We start from the raw sequence: 24551 nt of genomic DNA on the forward strand, positions 1-24551 counted from the left end.
ACCCTATTTTTCCTGTAAGATTAGGGTAACATTATAAATGGAATGTAGTAGCCTTATTGGACCAGGGAAGGTGGTGATGCAGGATGAGATTGTAGCTTAAAGTATGATGGATCCTGGGAGATTGGGTTACATCGGCGATGAGCAACTTGTACCCCTCCGGTTTTTCTCTACAGCTCCCATCAACTCTCACCATTGACTATGCTGGCTATGGTCAATGGGCATTATAGAACAAAACAGCCGGAGGACCACAGGTTACCCACCCAAGTTATACAGTCCCCACGTGCCTTACAGCCCTTGTTTGCTCTAATGCATGAACGACCTGCTTTTCTCATTATCTACAAGTGTCTGAGCATACACAGGTAAGCATACATGTACACATCCTGTCACACAAAAGCCTGATTCAGGTGTTATGGCTCTCATGCAGAGCAATGTGGGAGCAGTGCCCCCCCCCCCAGAAGTCCTGTCCCTTACACCACATGTGCCAAATAGGCCCTCCCCCGGTGTCCACATGTACAGTGTGAATGTCTCCAAGTAGGCCTTGATGCATTCAGCTGTATGCCCAAATGCCTCTGTGTGATCTGGAACCCTGATTATACAAGGTTCCAGGTTGCACAGGAGCCTGTACTGGTTCAGCAGTAGGCTCAAGCGCTCTTTCCCTGCAGACAGTCTTATACAGGCCTATTCAGAATTAGGTCCATTTGTATTAAACTGAGGACTTCTCCCCAGTTAGTGTGTTTACAATTGCAGACTTAAGCCCATACGTTCTCCCCGCCATGTCTAACAGCAGCTCAGGCAGAGGGATCTGGATCAGGGTCTCCTGCAGCACACATGGAAAGGGTAACATCCCATCCACACTTCAGCCCAAGCCAAATCAGGGGCACCAGTTGCTTTTACAAAACCAGCATTACATTGGGAGCTCCAATATAACGTGTAACTTGGCCCTTACAGTGAAAAAAAAATCATATTACTCTGAGCAATTGAAGAATCTACTCAGGAAATGTAATGGAATGCAAAGACAGAATTGGGTTTTCAAAGGATGCCCAACAGAATTTATCTTCCCCCCCCCCCCAATTTATAGTTAGCCATTGTGGTCATAATACAGGTAGTTTTGCTTCATCCTAAAAACCATGTGGAAAATCTTAGCAGCAGCACATAGAAAAAGCAAAGCTGCAAGTGTTTTGCTAAAATCATGTCACATTTATTGCTTCGTTCTGTTTAAATGCAGTCAAGGCCAGTCCCATTTTTCAAACATTTTGGGAACTGGGAGGGGGGTTCTTATAAATGCCTACGTTTATTATCTAACAGTAGTAGGTGTGTTCTTTCATCTTATGAGCCAAGGAGCAGTTTTGTATTCAGGTAGTGGCATATGAAGTACAAGAGTGCCTAGTGACAAAACGTCTTGACTGCTTATACTTTACTAACTCACTAAAGTCTGGTAAGTCCAGCTACCTCAAGTAAAAGAGGAAGGTCCACTTATACTTATAGAGAAATGGCAGACAAAGGAGAACTGTTTAGCTTTCAAAAGGAGGAAGGATGAGCAATAACAACCCACAAAAGTACTGTCTGTAGATCCACTTTACACACAGACCGGGATCCTCTTTGCACAGCAGAGGAACAAGCAAACAATCCTCTTCCCCACTCCAGGAAATGCGCACGCGCGCACATACACACTCTAACATGAAGCTCCATGCAAAAGTTCTGTGTACATGACATGTATACCTGATCTTCTCCCCGCCTTTTTAAAGACCTGTACATATTAAGCCTCCCCATACAGCCCAGCACCAAAGTTATGTGAAGTAGCAGGACAAGGCAGGCACCCGCTCTTTCATCGTTTAAGAAAGACTGCCGTCTGAAACTGAACTGCGGTCCGATAGGGTGAACGATGATGCAGCCTAGCTTGACAATCCCACCTACAAAATAAAACCCAGAGTAAACTGAGAAGCTCCACAAGGATTTTTCCAGAATAGGTGACTGGGTACTGGTTAAGAATGAACTTTAATAATATAGAGTAACGTACAACAGGAAAATTCCCAACTGTGAATAAATGAGTTACGGATTAGCTGGAACTATTCAAGAACAATCTCGGTTGCAGTAAAAAGTCAGCTGCTCCAGCAGAAAAGGCAAAACACTGCTAGGATTTATTTGGGGTGGGTGGGATAAAGAAATAAACATTAGAACAGCAGGTGTCATAATGGCATTGCAATAAGGCTTCAATCCAGAGGAAGTTAGGCACACTTGATTCCCGTGGCACTTAAGCATGGAAAAGTGTTCAAACCGGGCAGACCTCTGCCTGATTTGGGGTGACTCCCCGTCAGCCTCCTCTACCCCACATCTTACATTGTGCAGGAAGGGCCCCCAACCTTCTGGAGAAATTTTTAGGGGGCACAAGTGGCTGCTGGGGGGAGGAGGGCACAGGAAACGTCCCATGAACTTACCTTAGGATCCAAGTCATTAAGTTTTCTAAAAAATTGTAATATTTGAATCTGGTAAAATAAACATTATAGATAATAAAATCCTTCCTTTTGAACACAAACCTTGAATGGGAACTTCTATCAACAGAAATCAGATTGTATTGTTCACAAGTGGGAAATGGACGTGGCGATTAACACCTTAGATATTTTGAACGACTGTTCTTAACTCTAGTATCAGAACACTAAGGAATTAGTTTCTGGTTAAAAAGCTAGATGTATACTTCTGAGAGCTGCAGGAGTCCCTAAGGCCAATGAGGGTAAACACCCAAGCCTCACTAAATTAACATGAAATGGACATTTGGAAGAGTAAATACCCAAATCACTGTTCTGGGAAATATTTTGACAGAATGGTCCTATTGCTTTCTTGCTGTTATAGGAGTCTAGAGGAAATTGATTCAAAACCTTCAGGTGGTTTTTGCCCTCAGTCTAAATCATATCTATCAAATGAGTAAATATTGCTGGAGAGGCAGGTGGGGAAAGGCAGACTGGTTTGAGATTAAAAGTATGGTTTTAAATATAGTGACAAAGCTAGGTATCCTGGTCCAAAGGCTCTATTATTTGAAACTACTAGAGATACTGATCAGTATCAAAAGAGCCTTGTATGGATGCCTAGTTTTTCTGTACAGGTGGAGAGGCTCTGCTGAGTTTCCTGAGCTACCACATCCTTTGAGTCCTGACCATTATCCCCCCAAAGAACGTGGAAATAGACTCCAAATTTAATTCTCTTACTGCAAAACAGGGAATTAAAAATAACTGGAAAGGTATAAGTGTTTCACTGGATGAGAGGGAGAGAGAGAGAGAGCACGCGCAGGTGCAATTCACATCCTATTGAAATTAACAGCATAACTCACAATGGGGTTACTTTGTGTCTGTGGCTGTAATAACAAATGGTGAAACCAACCTATTTGGTCACAATAAGGAATATCCAGAAAGTCTGTTGCAGAAAATGGCCATCACTCATACATTTTTAGAACAAGTTACGATATAGACTCACTATTACTTGACAAATTTAGCCCAATTTGTGGAACATTTTTATTTACAAGGAAAAATAAATGGTGGAAACAAGACAGCACCTCTATGAAGTGTTCAGATAATTAAATTGCTTTTGAATTCTGTGCTTTAACTGAAATTTAGTAAATAAGGTGAAATAAAATCAAGGACATTGACAGAAAAAAAAAGCTATTCCTTCTTTCAAAATACAGGCACTCATGATCATTGAAAGAAACTGAGAAGTGACAGATTTCCAACTATACAAAGCAAGTACTTTGTCACAATTTACTTAAGGACTTTAGTGACCTAGTATTTAGCGATGCAAAAATGACCTTTTAAAGTGGTATAAGTGGCTTTTTAAAGGACTCAATAAGATGGACCAACTGATGGATGCTTGCTGTGAAAGCAAGTAATACTACTTCAGTGCTCACCCACAGTGTGGTTGAAATCTAGAAGGACATGCAAACAGATGTTTCAAAAACAATTCTCAGAAGTTGTCAAACAGAATGCCCACAGAAACATCTGATGGGCCACTTGCTGAAACAGAGTTCTGATCTGGACAGATCTAATTAAAATTCTTAAGAGCTGCTTCAGTAGATGAAATGTGTTTTATTTTTTGGTTAATAAAGTATCATAAATGATGGTGTATTTTTCTTAGCCACAAACCACTTTCCACTTGGAAACTGTTTTTCTTCGTTGGAAAAACAAAAACAAAAAAAGTAAACTACTGAATATGACCTTTAAAGAACATCCTGTGCTTTATACAAAGTGGTTATATCCAAAATAGCACCTGCAAGAATAACCAGATTCAAGTTATAAACTGAGCTGATGAAATTTTAGGATCAGTTGTTTACATCAGTATTTTTTACACACTTTTTTCTAATGCTCATTTCAGTGTTAATGTATAAAAATTCTAGTGAAAGGTATGAATGTTCTCAGGACTTTGCAGTTCTGATTAGAGTAGCTGCATCTGGTCAGTACATAACTTTAAACTGTAGGGAAGAAAAACAAACCAGGTGTGAATTAATTTTTAATACTAATCCTGAAAAGAGAACTCACCACTACCATCTCTGCCATTAAGAATATCTGAACATTACTAATTCCGAGTATCCACTGGAGTATCGATGGAGAGCTACTTAACTTAGTAAGATTAGGGTAGAAAGGAAACTAAAAAAAATGTGAAATCAATGTACATAATGCTATAATTTTCTGTTGTGACCACTTATAGCTCGAGTGCTACAGTAGTGATAAAGGAACTTTAGCAACAGGAGCCCACCTACCTCTAATATTTAAAGAAAGGAAATTCTTCACCATTCAGAAATAGAAAAATAAATTTTGGCGATATGCAAGCGTTTCACAACAGTTCATTCTGACTGTATAAAAATATTTAAAAAATGCAATTTATAGGAGTCATATAAAATCAAAAGGTTAATCAGTCTTATGTAAGTTTTCTACCTAAACCAATTGGCACTAGGGGCACCAGCGGTTCTCATGAGTTAAAAACGGAGAAAGGACAAAGTATTTCCAAAACTGGGGTTCTGCCATTGTATTAAGCTACTACAGAAAAATAGGTAAATGTGTATTGAGTCTTTTAATCATCCAATTTGGTTTGATCCAGAAATAAGTAAAAAGAAAAGACAAAACTTTTCATATTCAAGTTATCTACATGTCTGTATATACAAACTGTATACACACCCCATATACACACGCAGACGTACATTTTCTCTCATACATATATACATGGGCTCTCTTCCCCCTCCCCGCAGAAACAATGTGCCACACTAGAACCTACCAACAGGCTTTTAAGGCTGCAACAAGGGAACAGGACATGCCTTTGAGCTGGATTACATTCTTCCGTGTCATGATCACAGAGGCCATATCCATTTTTTCAAGATTACTAATTTCAATAACTTAGATATCAGCTTATAAAAACAATTCCAGAAACACTTATTAAAAGGATATTTCTGCTTCCAATTGATTTCCACCATCTAAATGACATAATCAGTCACCAAAAGGGACCATGGCAGAACATCCTTTAGCCTTAATCTAAACTAACATGCATTAGAACATTCTGATTTGTTGCATCCTTCGACTTCCTCATCTTCTCAATTGCCCGGTGCAGATCCCTCTGTTGCACTGGTCGAATTTCATCATCTTCGTTGCTTAAAAAGAAGCAAAATATGTAAAGGTGATTCAAGTGGTGTGTAACACATTTCAAAAATAGATACCTATCTGCCTGTTTGGTTGCTGTGCTCATCAGGAGATACTCTTCCGGTACTGCCTAGGTTTCAGACGTTTGGTCCAGGATAGCTCAGTGTAGGCCCTTTAGTATCATGGTGGCCACTTTCTGCAATCCCCTACCAATACAAATTAGACAGGCGCTGACCCTTCTGGGTTTTTGGTGCTTACTGAAAGCAAACTTGTTCCAACAAGCATTCCCAGAAAGTCATCTTCAGTATATGGTAATATACAGTATTTTATTATGACCGTATACTGTAATGTTTTGTACCATCATTTAGAAATTTCTTTTAATGTGATTTATAAATATCATTGAATGAATGAGTGAATGAATGAATGAATGGTGGGATAGCATAATCTTCAATAACAAAGTGCAGAAAGCTCCAGAACACACACACATACTCACACACTATCTATATATAAAATATTAGTTTCTTGGAGTAATCCTATCACCAAGTGACTCTCACTTCCTGTTCTTTGGATTTATTTATAACATCTAAAATAAAACTAGTGAATATTCCCCCGAACCCATAAACAGATGTGCAAGTTATTCCTGCATCAGGACATATGCGTCTCACCAAGTCCTTCCTGATTTCTAGTGCATATAGCTAAATCTGAAGTTGCTCTCTCGAAGAACCCATTCCTGTAAAAAGAATGGTAAAGATGGCCACTGGATTCCAAATCTTCTTATTTAAACTCTTCATAATGTCAGTAAGAGGTACCTTTCTTCATATGTAGAATTAACATATTCCCTGACACACAGCAGTGCGGCATCACGACACATTTCTTTCAAGTCACTTCCTGAGAACCCATCTGTTTCTTTAGCAACTTCAAGGAGATCCACGCGCCTGTCCACCTATCAGCAAATAAAAAGTAGCATATATAAGTGCAATGAAACTACTTTACAAATGGTACAGAATAGTCCAGACCAAAACAGAATCAAGGAATTTATCACACACTCTTTACTAAAGTCCATATTGGAACAGAATCAACAAAAAAGACCACGGGTACAATCCAGCGAAAATGAAGCCCTTTTAGCTTAACTGATAGCCATTAGAGACAGAATTAAGGACCATGACTGCACTAAAATAACCTGCTTGAGTCAAGCCACGTGTCTGCTACCATGAATCCCATAGCCGCTTAACATTGCAATATGCATACAAAACTGTTTCAGGTTATGTTATATCAGAAAAGAGTTTGTTAAAACTACTGACTTACATTTTCATTTTTCAAAATCAGTTTCAAGATTGCCTCTCTCTGCTTCAGTGCCTTTAAATTAAAGACAAAACACAGCGCTGTTACAAAGTAAGAATAATGTGATAACATTCTTGCAGATACCAAGGAACATTTTCTGGTTATGTCCTGTACCGCATGGCCTGTATTGTGCTTGAATGGGATGACACCATGCTGTTGTATATTTCCCATTCATGCCGCTGGGTGTTACACAGGACAACAGTGCTGGTGGAATATGGAGTCTTCAAATGCAGGCGTACAGGCTAACCCTTGAAGCAATATGCCTTCATTCTCCCCATCAGTACCACCCAGATTCCCCTCTCGCCTCTCCTGCTGGAGGAAGCACTAGCTGGGGAAATGAACTCGATGGAAGGACTCAGGGAGGGTGAACTGATGCTCCATTTAGGAAGGCCAGAGACAGCATCGATCTGGGAGCAGCAAGAACTGCTTCCAGAAGAACTATCCTGACACAGCTAATTTCTCAGCTACAAAGATTTACACTATTTTTCAGGAACATCCCTCCCCAGAGGGAAGTGGGTAGAGTGTATAAACCAAGAAGGCAAAGAAACAAAAAGATGAGGGTTCCATTGTGGAAACTAAGCACAGGTCCCTGATTATAGAGGACGGAAAAGTGGTTAATATGCAACTGTTTAACTAACAAGCTAATCCAGGCAAGACAGGTGCATTAGTGGTGAGCAGAAAAATGATATGGGGGTATCCGTACAGCCTGTCTTAGATGGGGTTGCACTCCCCCTGCCAGTAAAGTTTGGAGCTTCGCAGTGTTCCTGAATCAGCTTTACTTCTGGAGGGCCAGGAGCACTTTTCTTCAGCTTCTGCTAATCCTCTAATTGCACCCATTCCTGAAGAAGGTTGGTATGGCCACTATCTGACATATCTGGGTCACAAACACAGCAAGAGGGGAAAGCATTTATGTGTCCCAAAACAGAAAACACTTTTATTATTATGTTTGAGCATTTTAAGACAGAAGCAGCACTGGAAAGATTCTCTGCGAGACATTTGGAGAAAGATAAGTGGCCCGTGAGGAAGGAAAGTCCGTTCCAAAATGCATTGGGCATAATATAAGTTATTTCAGGCACCTGATAATATTTTCTCTTCTGTTTTGGGATACCTTGGTCACACCCAGGTTGGACTACTGCAATGAACTCTACACAGATCTCTGAACAGTGTCTGGAAACTGTAGCTGAGGCAGAATGCTGTGGAGCCCATTGTTATGAATGGGAGCCGATTGTTTGAACAATAATGGAGTCACATGTTCTAATTTGCATTGGCTCCTGGTTGGTTTCCAAGCCCAATTCAAAGTCTTGATCATCACTTTTAAAGCCTTACGTGATTCAGAACCAGGACGTTTAAAGGACTGCTGCCTTCCCTGCCTACTGAGATCATCAACCAAAGCCCCACTCTATGTCCCATCACCACTGGAGATGCAGCAGTAAGGACATTAGACAGGGCCTTTTTGGTTGCATTTCCCTGACATAAGAACTCCTTCCCCTAGGCCCCCACTTCAATTAGAATTTCTACCTCAATTAACCATTTTTGTTGTGTCTTTGGCTTGGATTTGTATTATTTCCCTTGCTGGTATGTTAGTCTGATGGTTATTTTTATACTGTGTTAAGCTGCTGAGATTTTGCTTTTATTGCTATGTTTGCCATTTTTATTCCTTCTTAAAAATTATTTGACTCTGTTATATTTTTATCAGTGATTTGGTTCATGAGTAACAACAACCCATCAGTTAAAAAAGCACAAGTCGGGACAAGCGGGCACATTGTCGGCAGCATGTCCACCTCTTCCACTTTTATCCCACAACCCACGATTGGCTCCTTCATAGGCTGTGGAGCATGACGTCCTAACCCAAACTACTGGGTTGTTTAGGGGATAAACAACCCAGCAATTAACCCATGGTTTGTTGGGCTAACCGCTGGGTTGTTTAGCTCCTAAACAACCCAGTGGCTTGGGTTAGGACGTCGTGCTCCACAACATATGAAGGAGCCAATCACGGATTGCGGGGTAAAAGCAGATTAGGCAGGTATGCGGAGGCTGCATGCCCACTCGCACAAAAGTGCGACAACCCATTGGTTTTTTAACTGATGCGTTGTCGTTACATGTGAACAGGCACAGTAGGTTGTATGCTACTTTAGAGGCCCTTTGGACAGAAAAGTGGATAAATATTAACAAAACAAATACAAATAAATAAACCTGTAAGACAGGCTGTAGTACTTTACATTCAATTCATGGCTCACAATCCACTGTTGTTAATCTTCAATGACTTACAGGTTGGTTGATATGAAATCTTGTAGGCATTCTTCTCATAATAGCAGAGTCAAGATCCTGAGGGCGATTCGTAGCTCCCATCACTATCACCTAAAGGTCACCACACACACAAAAAGGAAGCAAGATTGGAAAGGTTTTGTTTCTTGATTCATCAGAATCGGGAGTCAGGACAGGCAGCTTCCTCAAGTCTGGTCATACAAGCTGAGGAACGGTGCAGTTCCCTTGCTCCTAGGGCTCCTAGCAAGTGGCCAAATTGGCTGATGACAGCAAATTATTTAGGGTGGTCAGAACAAAAAGGGATTGTGAGGAGCTCCAGAAGGATCTCTCCAAATTGGGAGAATGGGCATCTAAATGGCAAACGTGGTTCAGTGTAAGCAAAGCAATAAGTAATAAGCAATGTAAGTAAAGCAATAGACATTGGGGCAAAAAATCCCAACTTCTAAGCTGATGGGATCTGAGCTAGCAATGACCAACCAAGAAAGAGATCTTGAGGTTGTGGTGGACAGCTTGATGAAAATGTCAACACAGTGTGCAGCTGCTGTGACAAAGGCAAACTCCATGTTAGGCATAATTAAGAAAGGAGCTGAAAATAAAACTGCCACTATCATACTGCCCTTATATAAATCTATGGTGAGATCACACTTAGAGTAGTGTGTACAGTTCTGGTCACCACACCTAAAAAAAGGTATTGTAGATTTGGAGAAAGTGCAGAAAAGGGAAACTAAAATGATCAAGGGGCTGGAGGAGCTCCCCTATGAGGAAGGGACTGTTTAGCTTAGAAAAGAGGCAAGTAAGAGGAGACATGATAGAGGTGTAGAAAATTATGCATGGTGTGGAGAAAGTGGATAAGGAGACGTTTTTCTCCCTCTCTCGTAATACTAGAACCTGGGGTCATCCCATGAAGCTGACTGGTGGGAGATTCAGGACAGATAAAAGGAAGGACTTCTTCACACAGCGCAGAGTTGAAGTATGGAATCCACTTCCGCAAGATGTAGTGGCCACCAATCTGGATGGCTTTAGAAGAGGGCTGGAAAAATTCATGGAGGATAAGGCGATCGATGGCAACTAGTCCAGATGGATGTATGGTACCTCCAGAATCAGAGATAGTATGCCTATGTACCCCAGTTGCTGGGCAACATGGGCGGGAGAGTGCTGCTGCACTCATGTCTTGCTTGTGGGTTTCCATGGGGAGCTAGTTGGCCACTGTGTGAACAGAATGCTAGACTCGATGGACCCTTGGTCTGATCCAGCATGGCTCTTCTTACATTCTTAAGGCACAGAACTTCCCTGAGCTGCACAGCACCATGGAGCCTTTAAAAAGCAAACAGAATTTGTGCTTCACAGCTTTGAAATGTGACTAGCATCCAGGAGTTGGATGAAAAACAGAGCTACGCTTTCTATTGTTATGTGGCACAGAAAGGTTCTCCTTCATTGTATATATGCAAGTGTTGACATGGCTCACTTCTATTAAAAAATGTTTTTTGCACATTAGTAAAATGAGAGTACGATGAATCTGACTGAATTTCTTTTGGCTTACGCTTACCTAAATAGAAAAATATACTTTAAGAAGCAGTATGTTCCAGAACATATTTTGTGAGTCTTCTCAAATACTAAAATGTTTCACAGCAACTGATTTGAAAGCTCTATCACAATTTGAACCAAAATGGGTCAACCTCCAAAACAGGGTACTAAGAGCCATCCACCTGTAAGTGTATCTGCTAGTAACAGAACTGTGACCTGTCATTGATCCTGACTTTGGCTCTAGCTACATTATTTGATCAGTGCCCAAACACACAATGCCCAAGAACACCTGATGTAAATTCTCACATTTTCAAAGAGGTATGTGGCTTTAGAGATATAAAGCATATCAGAACTGAGGGAAAAAAGTTCATGTTTAACATCAACATTTGATGCAAAGAAATAGTTATTCCCTCTACATTATATGTCTCCCAGGTATCAATTTCCAAACCAAGTGAATCAAATACACAACAAAAACTCAGTATTGACAATTCTGCTCACTCAAGTTCATTCATGAAAACAGGGCACTCAGATTCAAATACTGCTTGCTAGACATTTGCCTTGTTCCTTTTCCCCACAATGACATCGGCTTACTGCTGGTCCACACTTCATCATTTTTTGTTCAGGATGAATGCAGCAGCTGCACAGTCTCTGTGCACTCACAATAGGACACCCATTCATGCCACAGATGAGCCAATACAGATGATCTCTGTACAGGAGAACTGTAATGTGTGAAGTAGCCTTGGATGCATGCTTCAAAATTCTCTTATCTGCTATTTTACAAAGGAGAGGGACGGCCACCTAGAGATGGAAAAAAATGCCCAAAGATTGTAGAACATGAGTGAAAAAGGAGTATCACTCAATTAGTGCTTGCTTCATGCTGTGCACTTGCATATTCAAGTTTATGCAGAGGGGAAGTGAAGGGCTGGTCTGCCAACAGAATAGTCCCAGCCATCAGTAGTGGGAATCAAGAACCTGATCCCCTGAATTTACGGGATCACATTAACACGGATTTTGAAATTCTGGAGCCTTCCTATCACCAGACTATATGATCCTGTTCTCACGAACTGACAGCAAATTGTGGGTGTGCCAACATTCAATTCCCAATTGGGGGTTGCTACCGGATGTCCAAACCCGGAGACTGTAGTTTAATCCTGGGTTAAACACGATTGGGGCCGCGGTGGCTTAGTGGTTAAGACGCTGAACTGCAGACCGGAAGGTTGGCAGGACAGCAGTTCGAGACCCGAGTGCCGCGTGACGGAGTGAGCTCCCGTCTTCAGTCCCAGCTCCTGCCAACCTAGCAGTTCGAAAGCAAGAAATTGCAAGTAGATAAATAGGTACCGCCTCGGCGGGAAAGGTAACAGCGTTCCGTGCACCTCGGTGTTCAGTCATGCCAGCCACATGACCATGGAAGCGTCTTCGGACAGCGCTGGCTCTTCGGCTTAGAAACGGGGATGAGCACCGCACCCTAGAGTCGGACACGACTGGTTGGGGACACCTTTACCCTTTTTTTTTTAAACATGATTAGTAGTTACGTTAACTGTGGGTTGTTTAACCCACAAGTAATCTATAGTGTCCAGATTAGGATATCATGTAGCAACGTCTGATCAGTCCAATCGGGGCTTGAATATTCACAAAGGCTGTGGAACATGCCTGGTGTGTGTCATGGCAAATCGTGGGTTAATGAACCCATGATTTGCTGCCATTATGTGAACAGCCCATATATTAGACAGAGAGATTTTGCCAGTAGTTTGTAGTCCCGTTTTGTCCCCTGCAACGATGGCTTTATGCTTCTTTTTCTTTTTTATCACTGGCCTCTGCAGTCATTTGCCAGTTGATAACAATATCCTGTGGTTATGAGATAACCACCTCAAGTCACTCAGTCTGAGAAGCTTCAGAGATAGGATCTCAACTGCCAGGGTCATCTAGACTTAACCTGAATGAGGCTACACTTCCTTGCAAGCATGACCAAGCCAAATAAGAGAGTATCCAACTCAATATCCTACATGACAAAGAATACTCCTATGAAAGTTGGTTGGCCATCCACAGGCCACACTATGCAGTTATAGCTGCCTTAGGAATCTCCCCAGGCAGCCTGCCTGCCTGCATTTATTTATTTATTTACATACATATTTATATACTGCTCCACATCAGAAGATTTCAGAGTGGTGAACAAGGAATATAAAAGAATAAAAGTCCAGGTTAAAACAGTTAAAACATTTTTTAAAAAGACAAATTCCAATAAGGTCGAATTTAATAATCGCAGCTGGTCATGCAAGGAAGGCCTCTCAAAATAGCAATGTTTTCAGGAGGCGCTGGAAGGAACACAATGTTGGTGCTTGCCTGACCTCCAAAGGCAGGGAATTCCACAGGAAGGGGGCCACCACACTGAAGGCTCTTTTCCTGGTGGACTCCAGCTGGGCCATGGATCCATGTGGAACCACCAGGAACATGCCCTCTGATGACCTCAGTGACCAGGCAGGTTGGTAAAGAAGGAGGTGCTCTCTCAGGTACCCTATTCCCAAGTTGTTTAGGGCTTTGTACACTAGAACTACACTAGTACTAATACCTTAAACCTGGCCTGGTAGCGAATAGGCAGCCAGTGCAGTTCCCTGAGAAGAGGAGTTACATGCTGAAAATGGGCAGCTCCCGACAACATCCAAGCTACTGCATTCTGCACTAGCTCCAGCTTCCAGACCAGCCTTAAGGGCAGCCCCACACACAGCGCACTGCAGTAATCCAGTCTTGAGGTTACTAATGCCTGTACCACCATGGTCAAGCTATCCCTGTCCAGGAGACGCCGTAGCTGGCGAACCAGCCAAAGCTGGTAAAAGGCACTGCGAACAACTGTGGCCACTTGGGCCTCCAAATACAATGATGGATCTAGGAGTACCCCCAGACTATGAGCCTGATCTTTTAGAGGGAGTGCAACCCCATCCAGAACAAGCAATGAGCCTATCTCCCGGACTTGGGAACCACTCACCCACAGGGCTTCCATTTTGCTTCAGTTTATCGGCCCTCATCCAGCCCATTACTGAGTCTAGGCACTAATTCAGGACTTGCACAGTCTCTCCTGATTCAGATGTCACAGGGAGATAGAGCTGCGTGTCATCAACATACTGATGGCATTTAGCTCCAGATCCCCTAATCCCAGTGGTGTCATATAGATGTTAAACAACACTGGGGACAAGATAGTATTCTGTGGCACCCTGTAGCTCAATTGCCAAGCGGCTGAGGAAAAGTCAGCTAATGTTATTCTCTGAAATCAGCCCTGTAGGTAGGACCAGAACCACCTTAGCATAGTGCCTCTGATACCTATCTCACGGAGTCAATCCAGGAGGATACCACCATGGTCAATGGCATCAAAAGATGAGAGACCGAGCAGTATTAACAGGGTTGCTCTCCCCCTGTCTCTCTCTCAATAAAGGTCATCCATCAGGGCAACCAAGGCTGATTCAGTCCCATAACCAGAATGAAACACAGACTGGAACGGGTCTAGATAATCTGTATCCTCCAACAGTGCTTGCAGTTGCTCCGCCACAGCCCTCTCAAGAACCTTCCCTAGAAAAGTGGTATTTGTGACTGGGCGGTAGTTGTCTAATACCATTGGGTCCAGAGTGGGCTTCTTCAGGAGTGATCGCACTACTGCCTCCTTAAAGACAGCACGGACCACCCCTTCCCATAGGGAAGCATTTATCACTCCTGGGACCCACCCAGTCATATACTCCCTTGGATAGTTTTTTTTAGCCAGGAGGGGCAGGGATTGAGAGGGCACATGATCGGTCACATTGCTGCAAGCACCTTGCCCACATCATTAGGCCACAACAACTGAAACTGATCCCACAAAAACTAGCTGTTCAGCCTCCCTTCAATTTGTGAAACTGAACCTTTGTGCGCCGTTTTCCTTGATCTCAAGTAAAAAACAGATCTTAAAGAATAGTTCACAGGTGAAATAAAGCTACTATAGCTATAGAAAGAAGGAATTGTACATTTTCTTGCCTTTACTAAAAATTTCTGCCACTGAAAATCAATACAAAGTCTATGTCACACAAGTGTTCGATGGTTGCCTTCTTAAAAACAGACAAGTTTAGACAGGCTTTTGGCCATGAAAAATTGCTACTCACTTGGCAACTGTAGTCAGTGTCCAGACCATCCCAGAGACTCATGAACTGGGCCTTCATCATAGCTGTAGCTTCATGATCAGAACTGGAACGACTTCGTAGAAAAGAATCTGAATTTTAAGAAAGCATTTGAATAAAACGTTGTCTTATTAATGACAATTCCAGAATTCACAAGTGTTGCTCTTACTCCAGCTACCCATATTGCCTTAAGGATTATTCAAGTCATATACACTGATTGAGAAGTTACAGAACACACAAGGAAGTTCCCAAGAACCACACAGCTAGTTATGTATCCTTAACTGTGGGGTTGGGCTAGTATTTCTCAAGCAGCAGCCCCCCCTCCAGCCGTATCGCAAGCCAAAGAGGCCTTCAAAATCAGACTATGATACAGCAAGGGTGAGGAGAAAAAAAATCCAGCCCATGGGTGGAACACTGGCTAGTTTTCAGTGGACTATCTAGTGCAGCCTACCCCAACCTATGGCCCACCAGATGTTTGGACTACAACTCCCAGCATTCTTGCCCAGTGGTTATGTTGGTTGGGACTGATGGAAACTGAAGTCCAAAATATCTGGAGAGCACCAGGCTAGAAAAGGCTGATCTAATGTTTGCAAGTTACTGGGATTTTTTATTTTGGCAGACAATGCCAGACTAAGCGACTCTGTTCTGATCCTGCAAGAATCAAGTTCTGTCCTTAAGCAAGAGTGTCTACTCAGTAAGCAGACTGGTTATGTCTTGTTAGGAGATCCTGAGCATGTACTCTTGCTTTGTACATTTACAAATACATCCATGGACCAGGAGATCCTACTAAAATAAAAAAAATTTATCTCCCCATCCCACAGACACCATACAAAACTCAAGTTGTTCTTTTGATACAGCATAAGGGACTGTGGTCTCAAGTTAAAAATCCTGCTGGGCAAGCTGAAGCTCTTGGAAGAATCCAAATTAGCTATCCGAATTCCAGCCAAGGAGATAATCCCACATTGGCCAATGCAGATTATGAACCACCATAAAATACGACCTTCCCATTTCATGCTGCTGCCTCATTGTTAATTTTTCTAGATGTAAAAAATTACTCTCTCACAGACCAGGATGAGTCATCCTAAAAATAAAGGATCCTGTCATATCTACCAAGTGGCATCACATTCAGTTATTTTTTCCTAAATACATTCTCCTCCTGACATTCAATTCCTCTCTACAAAAATGACTAAAAATGCTGCAACGAAGCACAAAGTATGCAAATATTATAAACTTCTAACATGTAACAGCCAGGAGATGCATGAACTTAGCATACCTGTATACAACCCAATAGGTTTCAGAAGACAACTTTAAATCATGGGCAGTATCCAATTAGACACTGCCACTAACATAAATGATGTTGCAGCCCCTGGCACAACACCAATAGCATTTGCTGGCACAACGAGTTTTCCAGGGAAACATGTTGTGCCAGCAAACACTATTGGTGCTGTGCTAGAAGTCCGTTATGCTAATGCAACATAATTTATATTATATGTCAAACTGACATTACTACTTCATATACTGCCTTGTTCGAAATTAACCATGGTTTTCTGGTTTACGCAATTGGAATCTAATGATTAACTGCAGCTTCCTGGCTTGTTTGTTTGCTTACTTGGAACTTGTGTATTGATTTTTTCTGAGCACAGAAATTATATTTTCTTAGAGTAGAATTTATTTTGCTCTGGCATATCCCCTGGCTTTCTCTTGGAAGATATAGGTGGCATATACAAGACATGAGCCTCAGACCTCCGGGCAATGTTTTACTTTAATACCAAAACTCATAGTTAACAAATTGACAATCAGGGTTGTATTCCAAGAACTAAAAAAAAAAAAAATGGAAAAAATTTAAAAGGTATGATTTGCATAGCATATTAGTGTGACTTTTAACATCAAATCTGGGTGAAGGGATGAGACAACTCTGCTGCTCTATCAATACTTGTATTCAAATGAAAGTACAAAATCTGTCGAAGTTTCATTTTCTTCCTACACCAAACATCAAAATATTAAGCATCTAAATATTAAGTACCAGCAATACAGATTTTCTAGTTCCTGAAAGTAAACTGTATTACAAAAGCATTTCCTAATTTCAATTGCCTACTTTAAAAATAAAATATACAAAAGCGCATATTTTATAGGATAACCAAGTGTTTATCCTATGGGATTAACTGCAAATGGGGCATTTGTTTGTTGTTGTTTTTTTAACTTTATTGCAATGTTTTCCTACAACTATGTAGAAACATGCATTATTTTACCTATTTCGTCAATAAAGATGATGGAGGGTTGAAGCTTTATAGCCAGGGAAAAAACAGCAGCTGCCAGCTTCTGAGACTCCCCGTACCATTTGTCCGTCAGCGTTGAGGGCTGAAGATTAATAAATCGACAACCTGCTTCCTTTGCTGTAGCTTTGGCAATCAAGGTTTTACCACAGCCTGGGGGGCCATAGAGAAGTACTCCTAAAAAGCAACACATTGTTAACATTTTATTGCCGTCTGATGTGAAATACGTGGTATGCACAACTATATAGTCACATCTTGATATTAATACTGCTCCCATAACCAAAGAATCCTTAACACTTCACTTTGTTCAGGATACAATTATCTATTAAAACAAATTCTCAAAGGAAGAGAAAAAGAGCAATGAAGGCCAAAACTGTCACTAAGAACTGCTCAGTTGGAAGAAAAGTACTGCTTGGGCATACCCACTATAGAACACTTATATAGAAATAAGCTCCACTGCATTTATTGGAACTTGCTTCTGTGTAAACTCATACAATATTGTGCCTTGGCTTCATCAAAACACATCTACAATGTCTCTGAGATTTACATTTTTCTGTTCACAGAGACTTCTTATTTTGATTAAGAAGATATAGTTTAAACCTTTTATTACCATGAATTGATCTAAAATAGTTTTGAATTATTCCCATTTCATACACATCTCTGAAGACTATCCAGAAACTTCAACTGGTCCAGAATAGTGCTGATAGACTATGGATCAGGACAGAATACATCTCAGCTAGTGGTTTATCAGCTTTATAAGTTGCCAGGCCATTTTCAGTCAAAATTCAAAGTGCTGTTCTTAATCTTTAAAGCCCTATATGGCAGGGATCAGGTTATCTAAAGAATCGCCTATTTCCACAAGAAGCTGCCCAAACACTGAGATCATCTTCAGAGGTGGGAGTCCCAGTCTTCAGAGATGAGGTGGGTGTCAACTGCAGAAAGGGCCTTTTCATTGGTAGCACCCCACCTGTAGAAGATTCTCCTTAGAGAGGCTTGCCTGGTATGGAGTCCTTTGTCTTTCTGGATCCAGGTGAAGACCTTGTTATTTATCCACACTATCGAGATTTTTTTTTATAAATACTTCTGATTATTTTAGGTCATTAAGTGCTACATTATTATCTGTTGCTTATGTTGTTTTTGCTACCTTTGTAAGCCACCCTGAGTGTTTCATTTTAAACTGAACGGTGGGATATTAAAGTACTACAATTAAATGCATTCAGCTGGACTGGCACTAAAATAGTATGTCATAGGAGCAGCACAAGCCCTCCTGTTCCACCATGTTTGAACCAACCCTTCCATGTGAATGGATGATCACAAAGAGTCCCAGCTCAAGTGATCTTCCTGCTTTTTTAAGGCGGGCAGTGTACGTGGCTTGAACGTTTTTCCCTGAGGAACTCTACTAGGGCCAATTTTAAGGAATCACCAAAGACCTGTCTATACCTACCTTTCGGTGGTTGTAGGAGTCTGGAGTTCTGAAACAGATGTTTCTTCCTGATCGGCAAAATTACTGTGTCCTTTAGGTCTGTAATAACATCATCTAAACCTGCAATATCACTCCATGTTACCTAAGGCACAAACACAGTATTTTAAAAGTTACAATGTCATTATCAAGCAAACACACACATTCTCAAGTCTCCAAAGACGCTGGGAATGGTAGTTACATTTTGAGGCTTATGACTATCTGTGTAATTATATGTATGTAGATATAATATATAAGAGAAGAGCTGAGCTAGCGAAAAAACAAAAGCAACAAAGGATTTCAAACAGTACTCTTTTAATGTTGATTTTGAAGATAACTTAGTGTAGTAAAGGTTTGAGTGCATTTATATGATGCTAAGCAGATTATACGTTTTGTTTTCTAGTTGGTCCTGATGAAGTCTCTTTACCCGTTTCCTGTTCTGAGACACACATATGATTTCCAGCTAAAGAGTAGAGTGCAGGGCAGCAAACCGTCAAGAAATAGTTCACTTCTGGCAACCAACAAGCCCTTTTATTTTAATTTACTGTGATAGCCATAGCATTCCAAAAAAACATGAGACAAAAATTTTGTCACACCCTTCCTCCCACCCTGGTATAGCCCATGTGAAATCTAATATCGTTAAGATGATATATGTTTTATACCATAAATCAAGACTGGTTAATTGGATTCTAACCTAACTTTTAGAATACATTAAGCTTACACCAAGAAATGTTTTTGTTCAATCATTCTGCATGGGGCGGGGGGGGGGGTTGCAATGGGGGCATCCCCTTATGAAATCACAGGCAAACGAGCTAGTAAGTCAGGAATCAATCTTAGCAAGTGGAATATGCAAATTTGGTCATGCTGTCCATCCAAGAGCATAATCTAGCCATTTAAGCACTGCTTATTATTGAAAGAGTGCAAAATTCACCCTTTCAATAATTCAGGGTGCAAAATGTATGTAAGTATCATCTACATGCTTCAGCAAAGGAGATTGTTACCTTGTCGTGGTGCTGGAGCTTGAGCACCTCAATGACGTCATGAGCTAAACCGTGAAGGGACACCCAAGATGGGAAGGTCATGGCAGAGAGGTCAGACTAAATACGATCCCTGGGGAAGGAAACGGCAACCCACCCCACTATTCTTGCCATGAAAACTAAATGGATCAGTACAACCAGAGATATGTCGGTATACCGTCGGAAGATGGGACTCCCAGGTCGGAAGATCGTCAAAATGCTACTGGGGAGGAACAGAGGATAAGTTCAACGAGCCCCAGATGTGATGACGCAGCTAGCTCAAAGCCAGAAGGATGGCTAGCAGCCGATGGTGCTGGTGGTGAATGACGAATCCGATGTTCTAAAGATCGGGTGTTCTAAACACACCGTAGGAACCTGGAATGTAAGATCTATGAGCCAGGGCAAATTGGAGGTGGTTATTGGGGAGATGTCAAGATTAAATATAAACATTTTGGGTGTCAGTGAACTGAAATGGAAATGGGCCACTTCACATCAAATGACCACCAGATCTACTACTGTGGACAAGAGGACCACAGAAGAAATGGAGTAGCCTTCATAATTAATAATAAAGTGGCTAAAGCAGTGCTTGGATACAATCCAAAAAATGACAGAATGATCTCAATTCGAATTCAGGGTAAGCCATTTAACATCACAGTGATCCAAATATATGCCCCAACCACAGATGCTGAAGAAGCAGAGGTAGATCAGTTCTATGAGGATCTGCAGCACCTACCGGATAGTATGCCAAAAAAAGAAGTTATTTTCATTACAGGAGACTGGAATGCTAAAGTGGGTAGTCAAACGACACCTGGAATTACAGGCAAGCATGGTCTGGGAGAACAAAATGAAGCAGGATATAGGCTGATAGCATTTTGCCAAGACAACTCACTGTGCATAACAAACACTCTCTTCCAACAACCTAAGAGACGACTTTATACATGGACTTCACCAGACGGTCGACACCAAAATCAGATTGACTACATCCTTTGTATCCAAAGGTGGCGGACATCTATGCAGTTGGTAAAAACAAGACCTGGAGCTGATTGTAGTTCAGATCACGAACTTCTTATTGCACAATTTAGAATCAGACTAAAGAGACTAGGGAAGACCCACAGATCAGTTAGATATGAGCTCACGAATATTCCTCATGAATATGCAGTGGAGGTGAAGAATAGATTTCAGGGACTAGATTTAGTAGATAGGGTCCCGGAAGAACTATGGACAGAAGTTCGCAACATTGTTCAGGAGGCGGCAACAAAAAACGTCCCAAAGAAAAAGAAAACCAAGAAGGCAAGGTGGCTGTCTGCTGAGACACTGGAAGCAGCCCAAGAAAAAAGGAAAGCAAAAGGCAACAGTGATAGGGGGAGATATGCCCAATTAAATGCAAAATTCCAGAGATTAGCCAGAAGAGATCAGGAATTATTTTTAAACAAGCAATGTGCGGAAGTGGAAGAAGATAACAGAATAGAAAGGACAAGAGACCTCTTCCAGAAAATTAGAAACATCGGAGGTAAATTCCAGGCAAAAATGGGTATGATCAAAAACAAAGACGGCAAGGACCTAACAGCAGCAGAAGAGATCAAGAAAAGGTGGCAAGAATATATGGAAGATCTGTATAGGAAGGATAATAATATTGGGGATAGATTTGATGGTGTGGTCAGTGAGCTAGAGCCAGACATCCTGAAGAGTGAGGTTGAATGGGCCTTAAGAAGCACTGCTAATAACAAGGCAGCAGGAGATGACGGTATCCCAGCTGAACTGTTTAAAATCTTGCAAGATGATGCTGTCAAGGTGATGCATGCCATATGCCAGCAAATTTGGAAAACACAAGAATGGCCAACAGACTGGAAAAGATCAACTTATATCCCCATACCAAAAAAGGGAAGCACCAAAGACTGTTCAAACTATCAAACAGCGGCACTTATTTCACATGCCAGTAAGGCAATGCTCAAGATCTTGCATGGTAGATTCCAGCAATTCATGGAACGAGAATTGCCAGATGTACAAGCTGGGTTTAGAAAAGGCAGAGGAACTAGAGACCAAATTGCCAATATCCGCTGGATAATGGAGAAAGCCAGGGAGTTTCAGAAAAACATCTATTTCTGTTTTATTGACTATTCTAAAGCCTTTGACTGTGTGGATCATCACAAATTGTGGCAAGTTCTTGGTGGGATGGGGATACCAAGTCATCTTGTCTGCCTCCAGAGGAATCTGTATAACGACCAAGTAGCAACGGTAAGAACAGACCATGGAACAACGGACTGGTTTAAGATTGGGAAAGGAGTATGGCAGGGTTGTATACTCTCACCCTACCTATTCAACCTGTATGCAGAACACATCATGCGACATGCTGGGCTTGATGAAGCCAAGGCTGGCGTTAAAATTGCTGGAAGAAACATTAACAATCTCAGATATGCAGATGATACCACTTTGATGGCTGAAAGCGAGGAGGAGCTGAGGAACCTCATGACGAAGGTGAAAGAAGAAAGTGCAAAAGCTGGGTTGCAGTTAAACCTCAAACCAAGATTATGGCAACCAGCTTGATGGATAACTGGCAAATAGAGGGAGAAAACGTGGAGGGAGTGACAGACTTTGTCTTTCTAGGAGCAAAGATTACTGCAGATGCTGACTGCAGCCAGGAAATCAGAAGATGTTTACTTCTTGGGAGGAGAGCAATGACAAATCTTGATAAAATAGTGAAGAGCAGACACATCACACTGAGAACAAAGGTCCACATAGTGAAAGCAATGGTATTCCCCATAGTAACCTATGGCTGCGAGAGCTGGACCATAAGGAAGGCTGAGCGAAGGAAGATAGATGCTTTTGAACTTTGGTGCTGGAGGACAATTCTGAGAGTGCCTTGGACTGCAAGAAGATCAAACCAGTCCATACTCCAGGAAATAAAGCCAGACTGCTCACTTGAGGGAAGGATATTAAAGGCAAAACTGAAGTACTTTGGCCACATAATGAGAAGACAGGAGACCCTGGAGAAGATGCTGATGCTAGGGAAAGGGGAAAGGAAGAGGGGCCGACCAAGGGCAAGATGGATGGATGATATTCTGGAGGTGACGGACTCGACCTTGGGGGAGCTGGGGGTGGCGACAGCCGACAGGAAGCTCTGGCGTGGGCTGGTCCATGAAGTCACGAAGAGTCGGAAGCGACTGACCGAATAAACAACAACAAATCATCTACATGAATGCAATTACACATACAATACATAAGTGCACATAATTGCACATACAGAACATATGAAAAGAAAGATTTGTGTGTTTTTTAAATGACAGCATTAAAAATAATAAAATAATAATAATAAATTTAATGGATACACATGTGCACATGCACAAAAATTTGAAATAATATGTTGGTGTTAGCCACATATAATACCACACAAGATTTATAGAGATCAAGCAGAAGTTTGGCATATGTTGTTAAAAACTGGTAGTTTTTGATTCAACCTCTGTGCTGAACAAGGTCCTTTCAGGCATTTTTAAAGACTGTATGAACCGTTGTCATATCTTATTTGATATATAAGTCATTGCGTGTTATACCATGCTCAAATAGAAACATTATTTCAATCAGATGGATTGAAATCCATGTGCAATACACATGAAATACACATGTGCAATACCACATGCTCCAGTATCCAGAAATGATCACTATAACCTGGTGTGCATGGAACGCTAACCCATGGTTTATTTAAAACATGGTTTATTGTCCTACTCACAGTTTGTCTGGCAGGCAATTAAATAAACCATGATTTGTTTTCCTGGGTTCTTTCCCTCCTCTTTTGCCCACTCCCTCCCTATATCCCTTTGCAGCACTGCAGTACTGGCCTATAGAGGCTGGATTTTGTTTTGACTACTCTTGCTCGCTGGCTCTGTAGCCTTGCAAAAGAACCCGCAATTCTAGGTTCACACATAATGACAACCGATGGTTTAAAGAACCGCAGTTCACAACACAACAACAAGCCATGGGTTCTCTTCATGGACTGTTTGTGGTTAACAAACCACAGCTAACACATAGTTTTAGGTTCATATGTTATGACAACCAATGGATATTAAACCATGGTCTGTAGTTATGTGTGAATCTGTTCTATGACCTGGTTCACATGTAGTGACAACCCAGAGTACAGTTGAGCATGGGTTGTTGTTTAATTGTGGGTTGTTATTGAATCGTGGAAACCGAGCACTATTGTTTAAGTATGGGTTAACCATGAACAACCCAGGAAAAGAATGGTTTATTGTTGGGTAGTGAACTCTGGGTTGTTCGTGGTTAAGAACCGATTGTTAAATCATAGTGAGGGTTCACACGTAACAACTCCTCATGATTCAATGACAACCCATTCTCAACCCAACCTCTGGGTTGTCATTATGTGCAAACCAGGCCTATGCATTAGCCCACAAATGGTGTAAATTTGGTGGTTTTCTGAAAAAGGCACAGTTGGTGGCTATGCCACTGCACTAATTATGATCTACCTTATTTCTTATCATTAATATTTTTATATTGTTAATTATTTATTACTTATGTTTAAATACACAATAAATATTTCCTTTTGTGTGTTCTATGCATGTAGTTACATGTATGTAGAAGGTATTGACATAAATTTTACACCGTGAATTACACTTTCACTAATACACAAAGCTAAAATGGCTAAATTATGGTTATGGATGGACAGCATGAACAAATTTGCATATTCCACTTGCCAGCATTGATTCATCACTTACTAGGTGGTTTGTCTGTGATTTCATGAGGGGACACCCCTGTTTCAAAATGCCTGCCCCACCCCCCAGGCACCCCTTGTACGGACTGATTGGACAGACCCCTTTCCTTGGAGTAAACTTAATGTATCCTGAAATTTAGGTTAGGATTAGATTAACCAATCTTGATGTATAAACAGACAAACACATCACTTTACCTATATAGAT

The 24551-nt window shown here is 41.3% G+C and overlaps 1 protein-coding gene across 2 annotated transcripts in view; it reads right to left on the reverse strand.

Annotated features, from left to right (window-relative positions):
- Window positions 1-1960: 1960 nt before the first annotated feature.
- The window catches only part of ATAD1 (ATPase family AAA domain containing 1), a 34366-nt gene continuing 11775 nt past the window's right edge, over window positions 1961-24551 (reverse strand). For both annotated transcript variants that reach the window (XM_084845740.1, XM_084845741.1), the window contains 7 exons: window positions 18596-18716; window positions 17128-17328; window positions 14864-14970; window positions 9222-9311; window positions 6918-6968; window positions 6422-6555; window positions 1961-5623 (listed from right to left, as the gene is read on the reverse strand). In XM_084845740.1, coding sequence (XP_084701866.1) covers window positions 5503-5623; window positions 6422-6555; window positions 6918-6968; window positions 9222-9311; window positions 14864-14970; window positions 17128-17328; window positions 18596-18716 — 825 coding nt within the window. In that variant the 3' untranslated portion in view covers window positions 1961-5502. The remainder of the gene's footprint in view (window positions 5624-6421; window positions 6556-6917; window positions 6969-9221; window positions 9312-14863; window positions 14971-17127; window positions 17329-18595; window positions 18717-24551) is intronic.

Source organism: Heloderma suspectum, chromosome 3, assembly GCF_057233095.1.
Source record: "Heloderma suspectum isolate Gila_16-S chromosome 3, 16-S_ref, whole genome shotgun sequence".
NCBI lineage: Eukaryota > Metazoa > Chordata > Lepidosauria > Squamata > Helodermatidae > Heloderma > Heloderma suspectum.